This window comes from Phaethon lepturus, unplaced genomic scaffold (assembly GCF_000687285.1).
Source record: "Phaethon lepturus isolate BGI_N335 unplaced genomic scaffold, ASM68728v1 scaffold26864, whole genome shotgun sequence".
NCBI classification, from domain to species: Eukaryota; Metazoa; Chordata; class Aves; order Phaethontiformes; family Phaethontidae; genus Phaethon; species Phaethon lepturus.
This window is the reverse complement of record NW_010534527.1, coordinates 30,288-53,915: the sequence shown is the minus strand read 5'-3', so window position 1 is coordinate 53,915 and position 23,628 is coordinate 30,288. Positions and strand designations below refer to the sequence as shown.

Below are 23,628 nucleotides of genomic sequence, written 5' to 3'. Positions count from 1 at the left end.
TTTTCTCCTAAGCAATGCTAGATGAATTTGCTTTACCATACTTCCTTTTTTATTATTATTATTTTTACTTTGATTAGTTTTACATCTAAAATAGAACAATTAAGATAAAGGAAAATTAATAAGCACATCAACACATTATGAACTAGGTGTATTACAGTGGTTAGCTAAAATGTAAAAAGAGGTGTTGAACCAAACTTGAGGCTTAAATGAAATAAAATGTTTACAGAACATATCTGTGACATACATGAACATAATCATAAAAACCTACCTGACAGATAGGATAAATCCAAATCTAAAAATAAGAATCGTACAATGCCTTTTAATGATTAGCTGCATTTTCTCCCAGAATTGAAGAATAATTATAATACTTTTTCCAACTGTTTCTTTTTCCTTACAGTACTTGGGATGTATAGAAGTTTTACGCTCAATGAGATCTCTTGACTTCAATACTAGAACACAGATTGCAAGGTAAGACTTTGTACAAATGTGTTTTTTAAAGTAACTTCTGAATTGTGTCCCCGAAGTGGAAAAGCCAGGAAGATGGCAAAACACATAGTAAATAATTTTCACATACTGTAAGTCCACTTTTCAATTTTAGTTTTACAGGTAAATCTCTCACCTGGTATTCATATAGCTCCAACGGGGCTTAAAGGATATGTTCTTCGTGGTCTTTTGACGTGCCGGGAACTGCTTTAGAAAATTTTTGCCTGCTTGTTATGCCAAATAAGGCACTTATTGGGGTACCAATTTCATGAAATTTAAGCCAGTGAGAATTAGAATATGCGTAAAATTGACAATGCATTTGGCAAACTTAGTGTAGGCAGCTGTTTTGGAGCCACATGTTTATAGGTTTTTATAATAATTTGTTTTGAAGAGATGTCAGGTGACAAACTGGCTGTACAAAGGATATAAATTAAAATATATCACCACGATTATAGCAGAGACAAATGAAAGAATGTTGTCTGTTCTAGACTGTATGTAAGAAACAATAAACTTGTATGAGATTCTTATTACAATTCTTTTAAACCTGTCACAGTATTTTTGTAAGAGCAGAACATAAGTACAGCACTGTCTTAAGAAATGTCCATGAATAATTCTTTTTCTAGGAGACTATTTTCTGAGAACTATAGGAAATAGTGTTTTTTAGGCATTTTCACTTGAAAAGCTGAGCTCTTTGATTTCAGAGGACTGTAGCACTGATGTCTTCTAGCAGCTGGATACCACGTTTTTAAATTCTGACATCAAAATGAAGTAATCCTTTCCAAAAGACCACATATAAAGTGATAATACAGTGCTTGAATTTCACCTCTTTGAGGCATCTTACAGTTGCTGACAGTCTATCATAAACCATTTGTCATATCATAGACAGCTAAGTATTTTTTTATTGATGAGGGGCATAAAAACACAAGGACAGGTAAATGACAGAATTCTGGTTTTCAGGCAATGTAGACTATGGAGACATTTGAGAATTTTACTACTGTACTCTTTTAAACTCATCGTGTACATTTCTGTGGTATTTGCAGCAGTGACCTTTTAAAATGATTTCGTGTCTAAGCAGGCTTGTAGTTCCAATGAAGGTGGCACATTTGTGTTTATCACTTGCAGTTAAATGATACTGGCTTATGAAACAGTTGTGATAGTTATTGGTTTTGTATTCTATACCTGAACGTGAACTGAATTTGGCTTTATTTTTCTGCACAGCCACTTTCACTATAGGTCTTTGTTCAAATAGTGTTGCACTTCTCTTACTATCTAGCTTAAAGGCACAACTTTGCCATTAATACTTAAGCATATTTGCTGATACAAAGCAATATGGTCTGCACATACAAAGTGTCTTTGTCATATAGTTCTTTCAATACAAAAAAGATTCTTGGCTTTTACTGTGAAATAGACTTGGAATTATCTTTTTTTTTCTGCTGAAGTTACAGCATATTTGCCTACCCGGTGGGCATTTTCTTGGCTTATCTTCCTCTGACCACGTCTAGAGCACAGGATATTTTTTCAAGCAGGAAGCCATATCTTCCTGGTTTGCTGCTTGTTTTGCATTTGCAATTTTCTGTTTATCATAAACAATGAAGACTCTCTAACTCATCATTCTGATCATGTAGTTCCTGATCTAACACTTTTTTGAAAGTAGTAGTTTTTAGGTGACTTTTGAAACAGGATCTAGCATCTTAATCTGCATGTCATTAATTCATCTGGCTCTAGAAATCTCCGTGCCGTGTCTTAATTTTAAGTATCCAGAGGAAGCAGTCTGTGCCATGCTTTGTCATGTAGCATTTCACACACAAGCCCATTCTTCATTAAGAAAATATTATTAAGGAGTTATTAAAATTCACATTTGCTGATTAACTTACTCATGTGCATTAAGAAACATAACATAGGCCTCAAGATATGTACTGAATTAATAAGGCTGATGTTCTGATATTACAAGCACTAATTCCCTCTTATGAAGACACCTGGCACCAAATGGTCTGTCCAGCCCTTTGATTTCAAATAAAATAAAAGTACTTGAAAGTTACATTTATGTCTATGTCATACATTTATGTATAGGTATGTCTATTGCTGATTTCTCTGCAGCCTGCCACCAGTAAGAAAACTGTCCTTGTAACCTGGTGGCTCATGATGGAGCATGACTGAGGCTTGTGTCTGTAGATCTAGTAATGTTAGCTGTGACTGCCCCAGCTGAGGAACCTAGATCCATAGCTGCAGTAAAAGCTTCTCTGCGTATGGGGCTGTGTAAACTTCTCTGTGCTGTTTCCCACAACTGGAGAAACAGATCTCAAGGCAGCTCTGATCCCTTTCTGACCCGTAACTTTATAAATTGATCCTACTGCATGTGTCACGCTTCTTTAACCTTGCAAAACCAGTCACGGAAGAAAGTGATCTGTCTTGGGCCAGTATAACCTCTGGTATTATGCAGTATTTACTAAGTATGATGGAAAACCAGTTAGAAAAGATGAGCCAGTGTGGAAGTCTGGATGCATCTCTTCCTAATAAACACGCATCGCGCTTGACACATACAAAGCAGTTACTCCCTTTCTCGCGCTGCATCACATCCCTGTCCCTGCCTGCTTTCTTACCCTTGCTTTTGCTCCATGTTGCAGAGCTCAGACATAGGAAGCCGGCCATTAGGAGTACGCTTGCCCTTTTTCTGTCTTCTGGTTACTGCGTAACGTCACTTTATCTCTCTGCTAGCTTTGAGGAGGAACAAAACCCCGAAGTAAGATGAGCAGCACCAGTTCCTAGGAAAAAAAGATTTCTGTGGCTCAGTCATGGGAGGGTGAGATGTCTAGCCTCTGGCTCTGCTGCAAACGTTGGATGTTATTTTGGAGAAACCATTAGCCCTAGTCAGAGACAACTGTGTGATTAAATGGAGCAGTGCTTGTAAAGGGCACTTACATAGTTGAGTGAATATTTAGAAATTACTTAAAAATTGGGGTAGGATTTCCAGTAATCTAGTTAATTAGATACCCATTTTAAATAAGTTAATGGGAAAAGCTTGTTGTGATATTTTGATTGGCTTTGAAAATCCCAGCTGTTACAATTAATACATTAGGAAAGCATGTACATCAGTGTGTATGCCGGGACCGGTCTGACAGATGAATTGTGACTTCAACTCCAGGAACTGGATTGAAGCACCGGTGTAAACAGTTTGGTCAGCAGTCTTTCCTTCCTTGTCACAGTCATGTGAAAAATCAACCTGTGCCATCTAACACTGTTGTACCTGGTCTGCGACTTGTTTTTGTTTTGCTTTTTCACTTTTTGTAAATTATAATGTTAAAACTTGCAGCAATACATTTATCTTTGCGTGAGAGCAGTGAGCAAGCACTTTCACTTGGCATACTCTTCATCGGATCTTAACAACCTTGGTGGTGCCTGACAAAAGGTATTGTTATTCTAATTTTGGAGCTGATTTGAGGAAAAATGAACAGCTATATGCGATTTATAACATATTTTTCCCTTTATCATTACACACTTGAAGTCTCAAGGTTCTTTCACTACACGAGAAATAGGAGAACTAAAGTAGTATTAATCAGTTTTATTGTATTTATTCTTTTGTGTAATGAATGTAATGTCATATGAATTCTTGAGCAAATAAATGGATATGCAAGCCAAGGGTCAGCAGTTATGCATAATGATAAATAAAAGCCAGCTGAATCCACATGTTGCATTGTTAATTATTCAGTGATAATTCTTGTAACACATGTGAAGTCAAGATGACTTTCTTGGGCGGCAAGGCGAACAGAAGCATTTAATTTTCAACATAGTAGAGGAAAAAGAGATCTAGCAGACAAGACTACTGAGCTAACTGCAAATGGCAAGTGGTCCTAAGTTCATCTGAAACCTACTGTCATCGTCACAGAAAGCTTGTGTGACCAGGCCCTTTGTTCCCTCAGGCTGTTTATTAACAGAAAAAAAAAAAAACAAACCCAAACCAAAACAAAAAAAAAAAAATCAGGTAAAATTCTTTTGCAACATGTGCAGTGTTTGCAGTTCATACAATGTGTTTGTATGCTTACTGTTAAATCTGTTATAGTGTGATGAGTCTTCACTACTGTGTTGTGTGCATGAGTGTAGTCACACACTGGATTGAATTAGAATACTGTTGCATGCCCTGTTTGTACAGCAGTGTCTGGACTACAAGGCTGCATGTTCATTGGTATCTAATTGAATATGATCAGTTTACTGCATGCAGTTTCAGAAATTCGCACCTCCCCGTGCTGAGTAAAACATTATATTGCATGCTGTGTTAATGGCAAGTAGATCAGAGGACTGAAATACTTCATATCAGCAGTGAGCCCGAATCTAAACTCTGATCCCAATCCTCTCCTCTGTTGGGCTGAACAATTTGAAAGAGATTCCTCTCCAAATTTGGGGCCTGAACTTTATTAATCGTGAAAACCAAACCCATTTATGCCAATATCCCAGGCTTCTGAAGGGGAGATGATGGCAATCCAAGACTTCAGAGCTGGGTTCGAGGCCAGTGCTAAACATGAACGAAGTTCAGCTGATGTTGTGTTTCTTTCAACTGTATTTGTATTCTTTGCAGAAATTCCCTGTCAGCAAACATCACTGAAAATGGGATGGAAGTCATGGGCAAAGGAATAATGTTTCCCTTCTGATTTTTGAAGACGGGTAGGTAATGTGTTATCTGCAGTGAATTCTGTATTCAGTCTCCTCCTTAGTGTGCTCTTTTGCTTGGTAGGTGAGTGTGGTTCACCCCTGCTTTCTGCTATGTGGACTCTGGATGTGGGATAGTCCTTGGGGGATGGCAGAACAGGCATACCCATGCCGCAGCCTGGATACACAGCTGTATGCAGGAAGGGGTGCAAATGAGAATCCTCTTCCCTTGTGCACAGTTACTTCAGGGGCAAAGCTCTGGGAAGCATGGGGTCCTGACTACTGCTCAGTTCATCAGGAAGCAGGATTCCCAAAAGTGGATGGGGACATCCTTATAATTCATACAGCACACCTCCAAGTGGTGCAATGACAGCTATAGTGCCTGATACTCTCAGCGAATAATTTACATTTGCAAGTTTAGCTGTCATTAGCACAGAAATTGGTTAGAATAAGTAGGGGGTTGTATGCTTAACACTGAAGTCTTTAATTTTCAATGTAGTATTAGTGTGGAAAATGTTGGCTAGTATTTGGATTAATTTGACTAATATATGGTAATGCGAAGCCTGAGTGAGAGTAATTAATTGAGCTCCCCCACTCCACTTGCCTTTGTGAGAAAGCAGAGAGCCTCTGAGGGGATGGGCAAGGTGGAGGGTTGAAAACCAAATGGTCAGGGAAGCAGTTATGGTTATAGCTGTACTCGGGCTTTTCAGAAGGCGGGTGACTCCACGTGGTTCTGCAGAAGCAGAAGGACTGAGGCAGAGTGGTCTTAACATGTTTAAAATGCAAATTGCAATGCAAAGTTAACAATTGCCTAGCACCTTGGAAACAGAGGAACTCTGAAGTTCTTCTGCTAATAGCACCTAGCAGCTTGATTACACAGAGAAATGAAGGCATAAGGAATTTGAGTGTCTTTCTTACGACGTCCAGTCACACCAGACAGTTCATCACCATTGGGTGGTCCTTTATAGCAAATACAGCTTGTATATTTATAAAATGTCATATATCTTAGGTTATTCAAAAAGGCAGTGTTAGAACTTTAATCCTCTAATAAAAAAGAGGTTTTGGAGGATATCTGTCTCCAAAGTCCTGCTTTGGACATGAAACCAATTATGTTGGGATTAGAGAAAAATATTCATTAGACTAAATTTTTTCATTTTACTTTTGTAAGATTTCCTATGCCTTCCTTTGAAATATCTACTCTGGGCTACTCTTTGAGAGAGAAGATACTAAAGTAAATGTCCTGAGGCTGGACCCAGTTTGGAGGTTACTATGATGCTGATTTAGCAACAGAATACAGTTTTACTTTCTCTCTCTCCACCTCCCTGACCACTACCTAGAGAAGACCACCAGTCTAGAGACCAGGCTGAGTGGGAAAAAGCCTGAAGGCCATAAAAGAAATTAAAGGATTGGAGCTACCTAACAGATTTAAACCTCCAAGTACATTTTTTCTTTTTTTTTTTTTTGCATCATTGACTTTGTTCTTGACAGATGGAGGGTTCTGCAGAAGGAAGGCTTTTGTAGCTGCGCATTCAACATCAAGGTTTTGTATACCTCCTCTTTGTGTTCATAAAAGCTGCAGCCAATATTTTAAGAGGTTTCCTGTTTGAAAGGTACCCCAAATTTTGGACCAGGATTGTCAGAGTCTAAATAATGATTAATTGCAGATATATATGACTCTGTTCTCAGCAGTGGAGGAGCAGCTCTATACGTCCTCGACATCACCCGTTGGTGGCATACCTTTGCCAGAGCTGTAAGGAAAAAATGGATGTGTTTGCTCCAGTTTTGCTAAGTAGAGGTGTGACTGTGTGTGCAGGCAGAAGAGATACATCTAAATAAGGTGTGCTGCTGGATAAACAGTTTCACTCTACATTTCTAAAAATAAGACCATTGTTCAGAACTGCTCTATTAGAAGAAGTCATCAAGATCAGGTAGACTTCTCTGTTACTGATGAATGAAACAGTTTCTGAAACTTACTTGCATGTTATAACAGAAGGTACAGATTGTACTGAAATTGCCTCAAATATTCCTTAAAGTTAGATCATCTGTAAATACTGAGAACAGAGCTGTCATTGATCATACCAATGAATGAAAGGTTTCTTCGGCAATAAAGGCAAAAGAGTCCTCTCACGTGCATTAAATTCTGTTATCAGATTGATGTAAGTCTCACACTGAAGACGCAGGAGCGTAAAAATAACAACCTTTGGATGGATTGCATACTACATACCTAATCGCATGTGGTACTCTATGTCTAACAATTGCCAAAGCCAACCCTTTTACTGTATGAAGTTTATTCAATAAACCAAAAATGAAGTCGGCCAGCTTCCTTTCATTTTCTGCTTGCAGATTTTCTACGTGTGAAAAACTCTGTTTCAAGAAACAAAATGAGGAGCTGAGGGGATGAAAAGGAGGAGTTGTCGTCTCCTTGCTCTACAAGTGACAACAGCTTGTGTGCCACGTCTGCCGATGTCACCTGATTCCACAGACCTTTTCTTCCAGGCTTTCCATCGCTTGTGCAGTCAGGACAGGCTTCACGTTGGTCAGGCTGGTGTGCCAAATGGCATCGCTTGGTCTCTGTGCCACTTTCTGGGTGGGGTTCCCCAGAGAGGTACTCCCCCCACGGTAGTCTGAATTTGTGGCAGTAGGCGCACCCACACCACACAGTTAGCCTCTCCTTCCTATCCATATCCTCTGCTCTTTTTTCCTTAGCTACTTCTCCAGCCTTACATCTTCCAGACATGGTAAATTTGCCAGTTGGTATTTAAAGTTCTGTAAACAGCAATACACTGGTTTAGTCTTCAGAGCTTGTGAATGTCTCCTGTGCTACTTCAGACAGCACACGCTCATTTTGTCTGTTTTGCAAAAGAACAAATAGTATTTCAATTATTAAACGGATTTCTAAAAATCTATTTTTGGTCTCAATTTTTTTTCTTTTTCAGAAGCAAGTTATTTTTATACTTGGTATAGAGTTTGTTTCTCCTCAGCAAATACTGGTACAACACTTGGTAATGATTTATAAATTATTAAAATAAATTGGCAGGAATATAACACTGTTGAGAAACAACTGGGAACCTTCTGTAGAATTCTTCTAGACATGTCATGCTTTCATTTTAAAAGTCCATCTTTTGATGTCTTTTTTTTTTTTTAACCTGTGAAGCCCTATGGTTTGGAGGTGGCAAAGGTAAACCTGGGAACTAGAGGATACTAAAAGATATTAAGAAGAGAATATCGGCAATTTTTAACTCTTGTCATGCAAAACATTTCAGACTAAAAGCTAGTGACGGTTTCTCGTCTCAGTATTTGAGACGTCTGTACTTTTTCCAAATATGTTGAGAAAATCTGTGCAATTTGTATGTGCCTGTCATTTCTCTGAAATATGAGTTCCAGAATTCTGTTTTTTAATCAATTAAATTGTATTAATTAAAACAGCAACAACACAACCTAGCATCACAGCCAAAAAAATCATTGAAACCACAAGAAGGGAGGATATTTTCATGTGATGGTGTTTCACGAAGGAACAGATTTGAGCTTCCTGAGTGGGCTACTTTATATAACAGTCAGAGTAAAATATGACTAAAGCTATGAAAAATATCAGGGCAATGCCTTTTTAATGGAACAAAATGGCAATGTAAAATGTCTTTTCCTCCGTCTCAGAAAGATGTCAAGTCACTTTAAAGCAGCATAGGTCAGCCTCGGAAAATACATATTGGTAATTTTTCACTGGATACATTTGGGTGCCGAAATTACATGAAAATACACAACATGTTTTGTGCCAAGAAAATGACTCCACAGTATGACCATCTGCAAAGCAGAAAATACTCTTGGACAGATTTGGAACTCGGCATGTGGTCCCTACTGCAGACAGTGCAGTAACTAATTTTACAAGCGATCCAGATAACTCTACACTGGTATTTATCTGAGCCTAGCAAATGAAACAGCATGTGGCTTAGAAAGGTGTAATGTGTGTCTATGTTTAATAACTTTCATATTGGAAAGGAAGCAAATGTAGTCATACCCAACTTTTCCAAAGTCTGTGCAACTGTTTAGCCATGCAGATATGTCCAGAAACTTCTGCTTTTGCCTTCCTTAGACAAGTGTTTGCATGCGTAAGTCAGGTAACGGCACTCAACCTAGCAGCAATATCTATTTCTGGGCTTGATTTGTGGCTCTGGTGTTTCTACTCAAGAGGCTTTTGCAATTTGATTTGCTGGAAAAAAATGCTTACGTCTGCCTGGCAATGCAAACTAGAAGGGAGTCTTTAGGATGCCTTTTCCTCATCACCAGGCTATCTGTGTAAAAAGCCCCCCGCCCCAAATGATCCAGAATATTCTGAACAGAGAGATCCAGCAACCTTCCCCTGGAAAAAGTGCGTATCACTGCAGTGGCAGATATTCAGCCTTTTTCTTCCTGTTTTCATCCGATAGGTCTTCAAGACTCCTTAACTCCCTGATGGGATAAGTACTGCTCCTTTTGTTGCAGGCTCACAAAGAGTTGCCACCAGGCCACTCTGACCTTGCCTGGGCAGAACTGTTCTGTGAATACCTCTTCTGAAGTTCCCAGCATTGTCACCAAAAGCTTTGTTAACTTAAACCCTGCGGTTGCTTCAGGAAATGAATACATTTAGTATCCACACAGTTTCAAAAAATGAAGTTAAAAGAATTGTCAAATTCAAGTTCAGACATCCTGCCTTATCTGACGTGTATCTCAACAAGCTGTCACCTTCCTCAGGTCCTTCCCCCCACTTCCCGTCTTCCTGCAGACTTTGGGAACACCGAGTTCGGTAAAACCATGACATTTTACTAAAAGGAAGACGGGTAGTTGAAAAAAATCTATCGCACTTTGTTACCGAGTGAGAGGATGCCTATCCTAGCTTTTCAGCTTAGCACTTTCCCCGCTCGGCTGAGGCAGGGAGTACGAGCAGTAACCAAGGCTGCCTTGCTGACCCTCAGCCCCGGGGCTGCAGCCTCTTCAGCGGGTGCATTTCCTCTCCTACACTCAAGTGGCAGTTTTGATCAACAAGGTCCTTGAGTCAGATGGGTCTATTGAGTAACACGCTTTATGTCTGATTATCAGGAGCTGGCAGGCAGAAGAAGGAGTAGCAAAACCGCTTACAAATCCCAGCCCCGCACCAGAAAAATAACAAGCTTGTAAATGTTTTTTGTCAGGTGCGGTGGCCTGAAAATTCCCTTTTCTCCCTACCTGCTCTGTGTTGCCGCTAGAGAGAGAAGAGAAGAGGGTGGAGACAAATAAGAAGAGAAGGGGAGTTACAGGCGAACATATCCCTCAAGCGCAGGTCATATCTCTGAAACACAAATCCTTTTTGCGAGAGGCAAAACCTAGGAGGGACCTCATTGCCCTCATCAGGCCGCTGGAGGAGGCAAAGAGGATGAAGTTCTGGTGATGCCTGTGTGCCGGCAGTTTGCAGCCAGAATGCCCAGGTAGCTCAGACACACCTGGGGAAGCACGAGGCATGGGTCTGAAAGACAGCAGTGGGCTGGGGAGTGCCACAGGCCTGGACTTCCCACCCTGTTGCCTCCAAAGGATTTGGTTTGGGGCAAGAAAGAGGTGGGAAACCACAAGTTTTAGCTCAGTAGCGAGGCTGAGGGAATGGCACTGTATAACATAATGTCTGTTTGCTTTTCCTGATTCAAAGAAAAACATTTTTTGGAGGAGGAGAAGAATATTTCTTTTTCCTGATTACATTTTCAGGAGTAACCTATGTCTCAGTGTCGTGATGATCAGTGTGTGTGATGCTTTCTGTCCTGTATTTCTAGGATGCATCAGGGCTGCTCTTCTAAACCAACCAATTTTTACTTGCTCTGTAAGAAAGGTTAGTAGCTACTTTAACTAAAACACTTGTTTGGAGTCAAAACAGCGTTGTGGTAAATGTGGGAACTAAACAGAAGTGCTGAGCTGTGAAATGGAGTGCGACTGTAGCTGTGATGTTCTGAGGGCATATGCAAGGCAGGGTTTGTAGTGAGAGGCAATTTTATTAGATTAGCAGATGTAGTTGGGGGGAAAAAAGAAGAAAAAGACATGCTGTGGAACAAAGCAGCTCTCCTTTAGACCTGAAGAAAGGTTTGTATGCCTGAAAGCTTTTTTTACTATCTCTTGTTATAAATCTCACTCTTCTTCAGAATGTCAGGATTTTAAACATGCTGCAAGGCCTGTTGTACCCCCACAACCACCCACTCCCCCAAAATAATAAATTCATGCAATTCTTTCAGGTGATTTGAACATTGGATTGGGCCCTAGGTAAAAGCATCCAGGGCATAATGATATAGCGATTACGGATTGCAACTGGATAAATCTGTGATATTTGCTGAGCCATTAATGTTGAATGCTGATCGGTATATGGTATTTCTCTCCTGACTCATTGATCCTGTGCATTCACCTAATGCGTAGTTGAAATATCATCCTGCACATGGCATAAAATGAGAATAATTTATGTTTTTATCAAGGTGATGTTTCAAGGTTTTGATTATTTTGACTGTTCTTTAGCCTGTAGTCCATGTCTCCCATTCTGCTTTTTTTTTTTTTTTTGCATAGAATACATGTTATTTGCATGCTTTTAGGTCTAAATATAATGTGTGGTTAGTCTCAATCCATATTTAGAACAGTTAAACAAGGTTTGGCGTCCCTGTACAACCGCTTTGTCTTACAGTATCAACGGGACTGGTCTATTACAGCATCGTAGCTAATGGTCACAGGAAGACCTCTGCATCCACCGGAGAAATTCTAAATACTGACCAGACTGACTATTCAGCTAATAAGTTGTTAAATACTGAAAGGGTCTATAATATTTGTTTGTAGCAGTATGATTTCATGAGTTTTTGTAGTATACAGTTGCTCTCCTATAAGAGAGTATGAATTCAAATTAATTTTCAACCTGCATTTCTTTAATTCAACCTGAGTGCAATGGGAAGAATGAAGCAATGTTAGAAAACTGAAATAAAATGTTAATGGCATTATTTTTGCTTACAATGTAAAAATAAGTCCACAAATAAATTATTCAGATTGTATTGAACAAATATAAATTAGAATTTTATACATTACATTAATGGTATACAACATGCGTATTACCAGGGTTATTTTAGCGTTCAGTTTTTATCTAACACCAGGTAGTCTTACTCTGACTGGAAAAATGCATAGTATACTAGTGAGAAAAATGATGGTTACTATTCCTTAACTTACAAGAAAAGTTTAAAAAAAAAGGTGTAAAAGCGATGTTGACTAAAGGCATGTCTTATGATCATATTCCTCATGGCTTAATAAGGTACCAAAATGAGACATGGAAGAAGGTATTAAGACAAATATTCCAATTTACAGAGAGAAAAGATCTTTTTAATAGTGCAAGAAAATATTTTTATCCTTTGTAGTTCTCAGGATACTCTTCCTTACACTAATTTTGACTATTTACTATCTTCTGTTTCACACTGAAGTAATCTCAACTTGAACGGCACCAGTTTGAGCCTTGAGCAGAGAGCTGACTGACCCGCTAACTGTCCTCACTTGTGAACAGAAATGTGGTCTGAAGCTGTTCTCTCCCAGTACACTTCAAGTATAATGAAGAAACGCACACATTCATTTGCCATAAAGCTTTTTTCTGTCTCTTCAGGGAAGCAATCAGTCGTGTTTGTGAAGCTGTGCCTGGTGCCAAAGGAGCCTTCAAGAAACGAAAGGTATTTTTCTTTTCTTGTAGTGCAATTGACTGTGTTTTCTTAGTTCAACACAGAGGAGATGAGGCAAGGCAGGCAGGTGACTTGAAAGCAGCTTTGAGAATTGCAGATCATTAATCATTTAAAGTATTGGCTGTATTAAAGTATTTTTCGCCCACTGTATGTTGCCTCTTGCCCTTTTGGTCAGGATCTGCTTTTATAGGCCTCTAGAAGTGTGGGCACATGTAGGAAAAAGATTGTGGCTTGCCTTTATATTCCTACTGTAGAAACTCTCTCCTTTTCTTTTCGTTCTTTTGTAGATTGCAGGTGGAGGGCTTAAAACGAACAAAAAGGGATGCCTTTTCATAAAATGTATGAGTAAATTGTGGAAATAGGTGCTGGAAGCTATTGCAGAAGCCAAAAATAGACATAGTTTTGAAAGATCTGTTCTTGAACCATAGCTGTAATGGTGACAGTTAACGAGTTTGGAAATCGCTGATTTCTGGAAATGGAGAGAACATACCAGGTTGTCCTCAGTTCCCTATGCTCTTTCCATAAGCACCTGTATCCGATGCTCCGTGGCCAGCGCTGATGGCAGCTCCAGTGGACATTGGCCTGACACAGCTATTACCATGCTTTTATTCTCATTCACGTGGTAGGAATGAGGACCTGTAGGCAAGGAGTGGAGGAAGCCTCGGCTTGGCTCCTGCACTGATGGCTCTCAACAGTCTTGCACTGCCTGCTCTTCCAGGGTCCTGCTGGCAAAGCTGGGATTTAATGCTAACTCTAAGGGAAGGAGCATAGAAAGCAATTAACTATAGCCCTTGTGTGTGTTGTGGGGAGCAGGAGAACAGGCTGGTGAAGGAAAAGTTCTGCCTGCTTTCCCAGCTGCTCCACCACCTCGGCAGAACCCCACCAGAAAGAGATGGGATGAAATGCCACTTGTTTGTAATGGAGAATCTTCCCCGGTAAAATAAGGCGTATGTGACATGGTATAACTGGAAATTAAATTAAATTAAATTAAGGTTGTGGTTCCCCCCCCCCAAATTTATGTCATTGGCATTTCTAGGTTCTCTGGCTTTTGTTTTTAAACCTGAAAGTAAAAAGGAAAATATCTTTTTCCTTGGAAAGGAAAATGACATAAAGTATCATTGGAAAAGTAGGCAAAACAGAGTCCCAAGTGCCTAGTGAGACACCTTGCTGTATTACTTTTAGCAGCGATGTTGCTTATCAGTTACTGGAAAGAAATTGTGTTTTTAAAGTAAGTATACTGGCTGACAAGAAAATTTGCCAAGCAACAGAATTTCAGATGAATGTAAAGACACGTATCTTTTGCCAGCTTGTACTTTCGTCATGCTTTTGCCACTAGAGGCTTATGAATTTGGTTAAGGTGACATGTACTTCTTGAGGCCAGGTTTTCACAGTTTACCCACACTGTGGGCAGATGATCCTTAGGCATGAGCTGGGAATCATGAGGGTTTAAGGAAAGAAAAGAAACAAGAATATTCAAAAGGGCTTATTTTAAAGAGAATTTAATGAAATACTAGCACTGTAACATAACAAAATAGTGCAGCAAAAATATTACGTATGAGCAGTATGTAAGTAACGTATTTTTAATCAATTAAGCAGAAGGAAAAGAAATTAAAACTGAATATATGTAAGCTTTAAGGAGTAAAGAAGCACAAGTGTGTCCATCCTGCTAGGGACAAAACTTTCCAAGCTTGCAGGCAGCTTCGGACAAATGCAAATACAGTGGCAGAGGAACACTGCCTCCAGTCACAGCTTTGCTTTTATATCCTAATGACCGGCACAAATATTCACCAGTGTTGAGTTCAGCGTAGTGGAAGGTCTTGGTCTGCTGTTGCTGGGCAGCCTGGTTTTGTACGGGCTGTGGTTACCTGAGTGAGGCTGCTCTCATGCAGCTGTGTGGCTCCCTGCAGTTCTGTGAGTTAGGAGTAATCTTTAGCTCGTGTTGTGCCCCACCATACAGAGGTTTTAGCCTATGGCTGGGCTTTTACCTACTGCTAAGAAGTCTACAAGCATAATGACACTGTTTCCCTTTTTGTAAGCATCCCATGAGCATTGCTGGAGTCCCACTTTCCATGTGGGAGGAGGGTAGAGCAGTCAATAGATGTGGAGCAAATGACAGATTTGTTTTTGGGAGCTGAAGCTGTTTTTACAGAACAAGAACACGCCATTTTAAGATCCTGACTTAAGGCATTCATCTTAGTCTGCTCGCTTGGTCCCTTGGTGAAAATGAGACTTTGCTATCTCACAAAAACCCTGATTTGTTAGGTCAAGAGTGAATGAATACCTGCCTAGCTATTATTATTATTATTATTAGTAGTAGTAGTAGTGGTAGTGGTGGTGGTGGTGGTAGTAGTGGTAGTACTAGTAGTCTAAATGAGAAATTATCACCAGAGGAAAACAGCTGTTACAGTGAAATAATCCGTGAAAAGTCAGCAACTTTTTAGAAACATTTATGAAAGGTTATAAAATCTTTTAGAAGCTTAGAAATCTTTATGCTAACCTTGCATAAAATGAAGGTCATCCCAAATAAGCAGAGAACAAAAATGTGCTTTTTTTCCCCCCTCCCTCACAGCCACCAAGTAAAGTTCTTTCTAGCATCTTGGGAAAGAGCAATCTTCAGTTTGCAGGAATGAGCATAATGCTGAATATCTCCACCACCAGCTTAAACCTAATGACTCCTGATACAAAACAGGTGAGTTTAACTGCTGTATTAATTTGTGAAGCTTTTGATGAACAGCTTACCGCACAATTATTTGCTGTCTGCCGAAATACTCAGTTGCTCAAAGTTATTATTCCTCAATAATGTCTATAAAATGAATGAAAACAGAACATAAAGCATAGTAGGAGTCATAGTTTATTCCAGTATTCAACACAGCTTTGATGAATTATTCTTGCCATGTAGCTTGATTTTGCTCTTAAAAAACTTCCGCAACGTGGAATGGCATTTTCTGGTCGTGGGAGTTTTTGTTGGGTACAATTACAAACTTTCAGAGTGTTAAAAAGGGGTGCATTTGAGTAAGTGACTAAAGGACTGAATGTGCATCCCAAATTTTGCTGTCATTCTCCCCATTTAGAGACTTAAAGGGCAATCTATTCCTGAGGCACTGCTAAAAATACAGCCTCGGGGATTTTGCAGTGCAGAGAAATGCCAGTCTTTTAGAGAGACAAGGCAGCCTTTTTCAAGCAGCCCATTTCTTCTTCTTCATTGTGCTGAAGGTACAGACAGACTTTGGGGAATCACTGCAGTGGATTGTGAATGATGTATGAGATGAGAAAAATCCTTGCTCAGGGTATATATAAAGAGAAAGCAGACAGACATGCGTAGTCACTGCTGTGCTATTTGCTGTGAGCCACATACTGTGTTAGAGCACTCAACTTTCTGCCCAGATACAGCTAGGAAGAAAAAAAATAAATCATGCTGTCCTTAGAGGTTTCAGTATTAAAGAATAAGAAAGAATACATACATTGTCTATTAGAAAATCTTGCTGTTTATTATTATGTTTTCATTGATTTATCTTCATTCTTATTGTTATTTTAGAAAACATCATAATCTTCTGCAGTAAGCACTGAGACTGCAGGAGGCTGGTTGCAGTAGTTTGGAGCCTTATTATGGAATATACACAGCAGTGCTTTTTGTAAGGACAGCTGCTCCCAGTCAGAAGCATAGGAACTTGTTGTAATTACATCTACTAAAAAAGTGCCAAACCCTGAAAGTCGCCTTGTCTTCAGCTGATGTCAGGGTAGAAATGGAGTTAACCTGATTTATCCCAGGGAAGAATCTCCCCCAGAAAAATAGCCTTTTCTCTGTGTTGACAAAACTGTGTATCTTTCTCTCACATCATTCTTTTTGAGAGAGACTTAGTCCGGGTGCTGCAGGCCTGGGAAACGTCTAGTTTCTCAGAAATCCCCAGTCTGGCTGTGGTCTCTCTTGTTTCTTGTTTATGCCAAGCATTTGATTTGAAAATAAGCATGTCCCAGCAGCTTTGCCCTTTGAGGTCCCACCCAGGACTGTAAACTTCTGTAATAGCCTCTTTTTTCCCAGAGGGGCTGGAAGGAAAGAAAAGAAAAGACAAGACAGTGTTGCTGGCCCTTGGGGTAGCAGGAAAGCAACTGCATGAATCCCTGCACAACAGTTCTGTGAACGTGTTAAGCAGGGATGAGTGGGAGTTGATTTTGGTTTGTTTATTTGTTTAAAATGCAGATTTGGTTACACTGATATGCTTCTAAACTATGTGCAACTTTAGTGAATAATTTCATTTTAAGCAATGCAAGGCGTTGGTAATTTGCTATGCCTTGTTTTGATATTTTGGCATTGGGCAGGGGCGGGAAATACCGCTGCCTCAAACTAAACTAAACTGTATAGCTGTGGTATTAAAAAAAGTGTCTAATGAACTGATGGTTTCAAGCACTTTTCTGTTTTCTTAAAATTAAGAAAAATAATTTTTGAGGCAATCTGAAATAATATTTGGGTTTTTTTAGTTTAGTTTTAGTTTAGTTTAGTTTTAGTTTGCTGAACTAAAAGATCAGTTTACTTGCACTGAAGATAGTGACAATATTAAATGTGTAACGAATCTTCAGTAGTTCATCTCTACTGTTAGGATCACTTCTTTACCGTGAAAAGAGAAGGAAATCCTCACTGATGAGTAAGGGAATGATGGTTCACCACTGAACACTTAAAAATTAACCACATCTTCAGAGGCTGCTGCGGAACAAGCAAGAGTATTGAAAATTAAGCAATCTTTATATGAAAAAAGCACTATAAATAGTTGTAAACTCTCTCTGACTTGATGAAGCAGCAAGATCCAGAGAAACTCATGTCAGGCTTTTGTCTTTCCAAGGACAATAGTTGCTAGTTCAGGTCTTTAAGATGCAGGATGGTAAAACAGCCCAGAGTATTTTCAGCCTCATTTTTTTTTTTCAAAACAGTTTTCTAAAGTATGTGGTACCCTCTCCAAAGTGAGCAACTGAGATCCAAATGACTATTATTACATGCTCTGAGGCACTAAACAAGAGGCCTGTCCTATACCAGACGAATACCTTGGCATGGTTTCTGTGATTCAGATGCTCAAGTCAAATTTTCTTTCAAATGATCTTTTCTTTCTTCGTTGTTGCATGATTTCATTATTAGAAGATTTCATAAGTTAAATCTCAGAATACCAGTGAAGCAGAGCTGTTCGTGTATTAGAGGTTCATGATAATTTGTCTCTTCCCAGAGAAATATCATATTAGTACAAATTGTACATAAGCAAATTGAATTTGAAATGCCCTGGAGTATGCCTGAGATTTTGTCCACAATGCTAGATTGCAGCTAGAGTCAAAATTCTGTTTCATATTGCAAACATGTTGGTGTTTGAAACATAAAATGACACAGTAGGTACTGGGAGCAATGTTAGGATCCTTAGCTGGTGTGCAGATTGGCATGATTTCATTGATTTCACCAGTATGACATCAGCAGAGAAGTATTGTGATGAATAGGACCCTTTGTTCCATTCATCACTATCTGTAATAAAAAAAGTGAGCTTTAGCAGATTAAAATGTCTCCAAAGATACTGTATGACAGATCTCTCTGATTTGCTGGAGTTCTGGGCACATTCAGCAATTTTGCCATGTTCTGCTAGGTTTTAAACACCACCAGAATAGATACATCCATCCTTAAGTTTGTTCATATTATCATGCTACTCTTTGCACTCCTCGTAGGTGAAATGCAGAGGTCATTCCGATCTTGGTTTTGGATTTTCACCCCCATACAAACCAAAAAATAAATCAAAAGTGTAAACTGTAAGAAAACCTGCTGACTCACACTTATTCTTTCTGATCCATACAGATCATAGCAAATCACCATATGCAATCTATTTCCTTTGCATCTGGAGGTGATCCGGTAAGCATTTTTTAAAGCTTTCCCCCACATAGATATTGCTTTATGAGGACTGTGTGACAAAATTTATTGCATAGCTTACTGAAAGAAAAATACAACTGCAATGGCTCCTGTTTCTTGTTTCATAAATTCTTCTTGATTGTTGCCATCAAACTCTTTTAGAGGGAAACGACTGACAAGCAGTCATAAATCCTCCTCTTTGAATGACTGAAACAAAAAGTATCAAAGGGCTGTGAGCATTCATATAATAACTGATAAGCAGGCCTGTTTTTTTCAGAGTAATGTAGTATAGTCATATGGGTATCATGTGAATTTTTGTCCTGACTGTTTTTTATTTCATACTTTTACAGTAATAGACTATGTTGCAGTTATATTTATAGCAATGTATGCATTTATTTTTTTCCTTCTTGTCTTTAAGTGTACATTGAGAAGACTGCAAAATACTGCCTTCAGGTATATTCACTCATGCAGCTTGAAGACAGGCTTTCAGGAAAAGCCCGAACCTTTCTTTCTAGTTTTGCAAAACTTTCAGTTAACACCTACACAGTTGGTTCATTCAGATCAAAGGGAAAACTTCTGCTTGTTGCGCTTTTCCCTGTTTTTATAAGCAGTCCATCTAAAGGCATATTAAATGTGCTTAAAAAGTATGTGTCACCCCGGAATCGATGGGAGAGTTACAAAACAGGGACATTGCTCACCTCTTAGCTTAAAGGTTTGAAAGCTTTTAAACCTATGTTAATAACCTGCCTTTTCCTCCGTTGTACAATTATCTGTCATTTATCAGTCATGTACTACAGGTAAGGCAATTTCTAGCCTGCTTTGTGAGTTAATTCTCTCAGTTCAACTCTGTTGAGGATCCTTTGCACTTTCTCTGTTCGTTTCACTATCCTCAGAAAATATAAAGGCTTAGTATAGCTCAGCTGAGCTCAGTTCAGTTCTGCAAGGGAATAGAATTCCATATCATAGTAATTTGGGGAACAAAAAAGGGATCAACAGATTGCAAGGGATGCTGTAAATGAACAATTCCTGAAGTGGGCAGAGGAGTGATTAGCACAGTTCCCTGCCTCCATAAGAAAATTCTTCACTCCCCATCTGCCATCCCAAATGCTAAGTCCTGGAAACACCACTGCACACTGCCCACTGATAGAGTGATTTACCAGGAAAGAGGAGAGAAGCAGCAGTAGAGATTGAATTTGGAGTAAACAAGCTCTTCCAAATGTTTTACAGAGATAAAATCACGCTACTGAGTCAGTGAGCTACCAGAGAAATCAAATTGCATAGTGTAAGGGAGCCTACAAGAGACAGTGAAATTGTAGTTACGTTCCCAGTAAGACCACTGCACGATGATCTCATTCTGGAGGTGGAGAGAGTAGATATGAGCATCTAATGATGCTATACAGGCTTGTCTCAGTGGGCTAATACCTGGCACAACTTTAAATCAAAAGCTTGTTCATAAAGCAGGTTGTGTCCTGCTTGCACGTGGAAGATGACAAGATGCAAGGATGTGATTTAAGTCACAGCTTTGTTAAGCCCTCTGAGGGTCATTGAGACATAACTTTCATCAGCCCTTAGTGATTTCCACTGGAAATGGAGGACTGCCACCATCAAACCATATCCCCCAAACATACTGGGCTCCAGCCCATAAGCTCATCTCCTCATATGACATTTAAAATGGATGGATAAAGGCCACACTGAACTAGGAACCCAGATCTGTGCCCAAGTTTCTTCAGGAAATACTCCCCTTATTTTCAGTTTTGAAGTTTGGTTTATTTAGAAGTGAGACTGCCCCCACTTCTCCCCCCATCCACTTTTCTGCTCTGGATATCTGCCACACATTCGTGCCAGCAATTAGCTTTGCAACTTTCCTCCCACTCCCTAAGCATTAATTACCTTCATCATTCAAAATATATCCACTAGAGAAGTGTTCCACAGCCTTGGAGAACAGCTTGAGTACCATATATATGTTTGCAATATTCCCCTTTGCAATGAGTCAGACAGTTTCTGGCTATGTCAGTAGATGGGAACTTAAAAATTTCTCCACCAAATCCTTTTACACACCATTTCAGAATAATTTTTAGTTCAGTTCCAAGACTGTTCTGGATCTGCTTTAGTCCTCTTCAGCCCCTCCTTATGATAGAGTAAACATTTTTCATCTATAGTCATTTCAGGTGGCTGTTTCCAGGCTGCTAGACAAGACATCTGTTTTTGGAGATGCCTGCTGAAATTTCAGAGGCAGATCTCATAAGGTCTAATAAGGCAGGTCTCTCAGAGTTCCCTGAAGGCAGTAGTTTTTCAGTTTCAGCCCTGCCTCCAAATTTTAACACCGCAATGCAATTTCTTGGAGGCTAAAATTATAGCTCATTCATACTTGTCTTCAGGAGTTGAATGTCAGGGACCACTTTGCTGCATCAGCCCAGCCTTGACAGGGCTGCATCAGCCCAAATAGCCTTTTCATGGGAGTCTTCTAATTTAGCCACTGTGAAATGTGCCCACCTTGGGCCCTTAATGGTTTTTCATAGTCAGCTTGAATCTGAGAGCTTTAGATTAAAACAAAGAGTAGGTGGTTCCAGTCTCTCACACCCATGCTAGCGAGGAGGTAGGACTATGATTTACTCAGGCATAGATGTATCCATTAGCTACGTCTGTACTAGTAAATAAAATGATTTGTAGCCTGTTTTCTGGCCCCAAAACTAAACAGTACAGTGCAATTTGCATCCACACATTCACTCTTTTCCCTCCCAGTGGTCTCTTGGGATTATGCACAGCATGTGCTGGTCCCTTGGACAGTTTCAGAGCATGGTGTGGGCAACCAGCAGGGCCAGGCAAGGGAGAGCAGCAACAATTAAACAGTATAGACAACTGCGGGGCAATGTGCAGGCCTCTACCTTGGCTCTGTTTTATTTGCTACTGTAGACATAGCCACTTTTCCCCTCCCCTTACTTGTTGATATGCATCATTACTTCCACTCAAGTCATTGCCCAGACACTACGTCACTGAGTGCTTAAGAAATGACTGGACAAAATGCTAGGGCTATTCTTCTATTCTCTGCTTATTTTTTACAGACCAGCCTCATTACTGCTGTGTCTGAGTGCCTTCCAATAGTGCATTAAGTGATATGGCTACACATCTGTCACCAGAACCATGAATGTGCTTCATCATTTCCCTTGCCCTCTCCTTAGAAAGGAAATTGTATATACATGCAGCACAGTGATTTGTTTTGGTTGAGTGGTGGCGGTGTGTGCCTGCACTAGAGAAAGCTAAGCTAAAGAAGTCTACCTTTTAACTGAAGATTGATGTTTGTTGTGACATTAGATCTTGACATAATTGTCAATGGTCTTGGATCAGTCACCTGAAAAGGCCTTGGGTGGATGAACGCAGCCAGCTGTGGTGTATCCTATATATACCTCAGTTAGGTTTAGCTATGCCTGACTAGCCAGGCATGTCAGGAAATACCAGATCTAATCAGGACTTCCTGATTGCATCAAGCATATATGGCATTTTCCACATGTGCCAGCAGGACTTACATTTCTGAGAAGCACTGGCCTTTCTGTTTCATCTGCACAATGACAAAAGTCTGTGCTGCTTGCACACAGGAGCGTGAGGGTGGGAGGAGAGCAAGCAAAAAATCCCCAAAGAAGATGTCAACCTGTTCTTGTCAGAAAATCCACCTGGCATGTGGCATCGGGGATGACTGGGAGCAGCCTATGGGCTGGGGAAGAGAGTCCTTGGAGGCTGCTCATCACAGCCAAGCAGTGGCTGAGCACGTCTGTGCCGTATGGCATTGTAGTCGGTAAAATAAACACACCTGCTTGTCACACATGAATAAGCACCACTGCTCGGTATTTCTGGGGAGCAGGGCTGTTACTCCCACTCTTTCTGCCACACCACCAGTTGATTATTCATCTTCTGAAACAAAATCTCAGTAGCTTGAAGATGAGGACTTGTAATTTCTACTCCTTTCTAAATAAGGCCTGATCCAAATCCTACTAAATTTGTCTAACTGTTTTTGAAAGGCCTTGGGAAGAGATTTTTAAGTTCTGCTGGAATAGGTCACGCTCTGGAGAAAGCAAAGGGTGGGATTAGTACCAAAACCTATAAATATTTTTATGGGGTTTAAGTAATATATAACTGTAGAGCAAAACATGTCATTTTGAGGCTCTGCCCACAGGAATATGCACACTCTGGACTGTGATCTTTTGCTATGATCAGTGTAAAGATTTTTTGCATTCATTGTAGATATCTTAATGTTTTGACAGGATACGACTGACTATGTTGCATATGTAGCAAAGGATCCTGTTAATCGGAGAGGTAAGTTAGAAATACCTATTTGGCATCTTTTTTCCTTTGTGAAACATGAATTATTCATTGTATAATTCAGTTGATTTTTTTTCCCCCCAAGAAAAAAATAAATGCAGCCCTATAAAAACATTACCTTTGACAGAGTCATGGAATGACTGTGTAGCAATAAGGAACAGCCATGCTCAAGTTTGTTCTCAAACTCGCAACGGGTCTTGCCTACAGTTCATCTCCAAATATCACTCGGATTCTCTTTCTCTTAAATCAAATGCTTGCTTTACTTGGTTGTGTGAGCTTCTAGGCAACAGCTAACGCTTACCTACACCCAATCACTATGCAAGAACTAAGCAGTACTCTGATTAAGCCCTCCGATGAGGAGGCTTGAATCTGTTAAGTCTTCTCAGTACATGCCTAATTCTTTGTGGCAGAATCAGATTCTTTACCAAATACTGAGCTTTCGAGCAAGCTTGCTGGAGGCTGTAATCCTCTTTCTCAGTGAAATTTTGTTCAAGGTTGTATGGCTTTAGAAGCAATCAGTCAGGAGCAGGGAAACTCGTGTTGATTGTCTTCAAAGACTAAAACCCAGTTCAGATTCTCAAAAGTAAAAGCAAATTATAAAAAGTGTAAATTACTGTCTGGAATAATAGG

General features: G+C 39.7%; 1 protein-coding gene across 1 annotated transcript in view; it reads left to right on the top strand.

The window, feature by feature from the left end:
* Positions 1-354: 354 nt before the first annotated feature.
* SHC3 (SHC (Src homology 2 domain containing) transforming protein 3) overlaps positions 355-23,628 on the top strand; it is a gene marked incomplete at its 5' end in the record, with an annotated part of 36,564 nt that continues 13,290 nt past the window's right edge. Inside the window, 5 exons of the mRNA XM_010285563.1 lie at positions 355-468; positions 12,740-12,803; positions 15,382-15,501; positions 18,634-18,687; positions 22,941-22,992. Of these exons, the coding sequence (XP_010283865.1) occupies positions 355-468; positions 12,740-12,803; positions 15,382-15,501; positions 18,634-18,687; positions 22,941-22,992 (404 nt within the window). The remainder of the gene's footprint in view (positions 469-12,739; positions 12,804-15,381; positions 15,502-18,633; positions 18,688-22,940; positions 22,993-23,628) is intronic.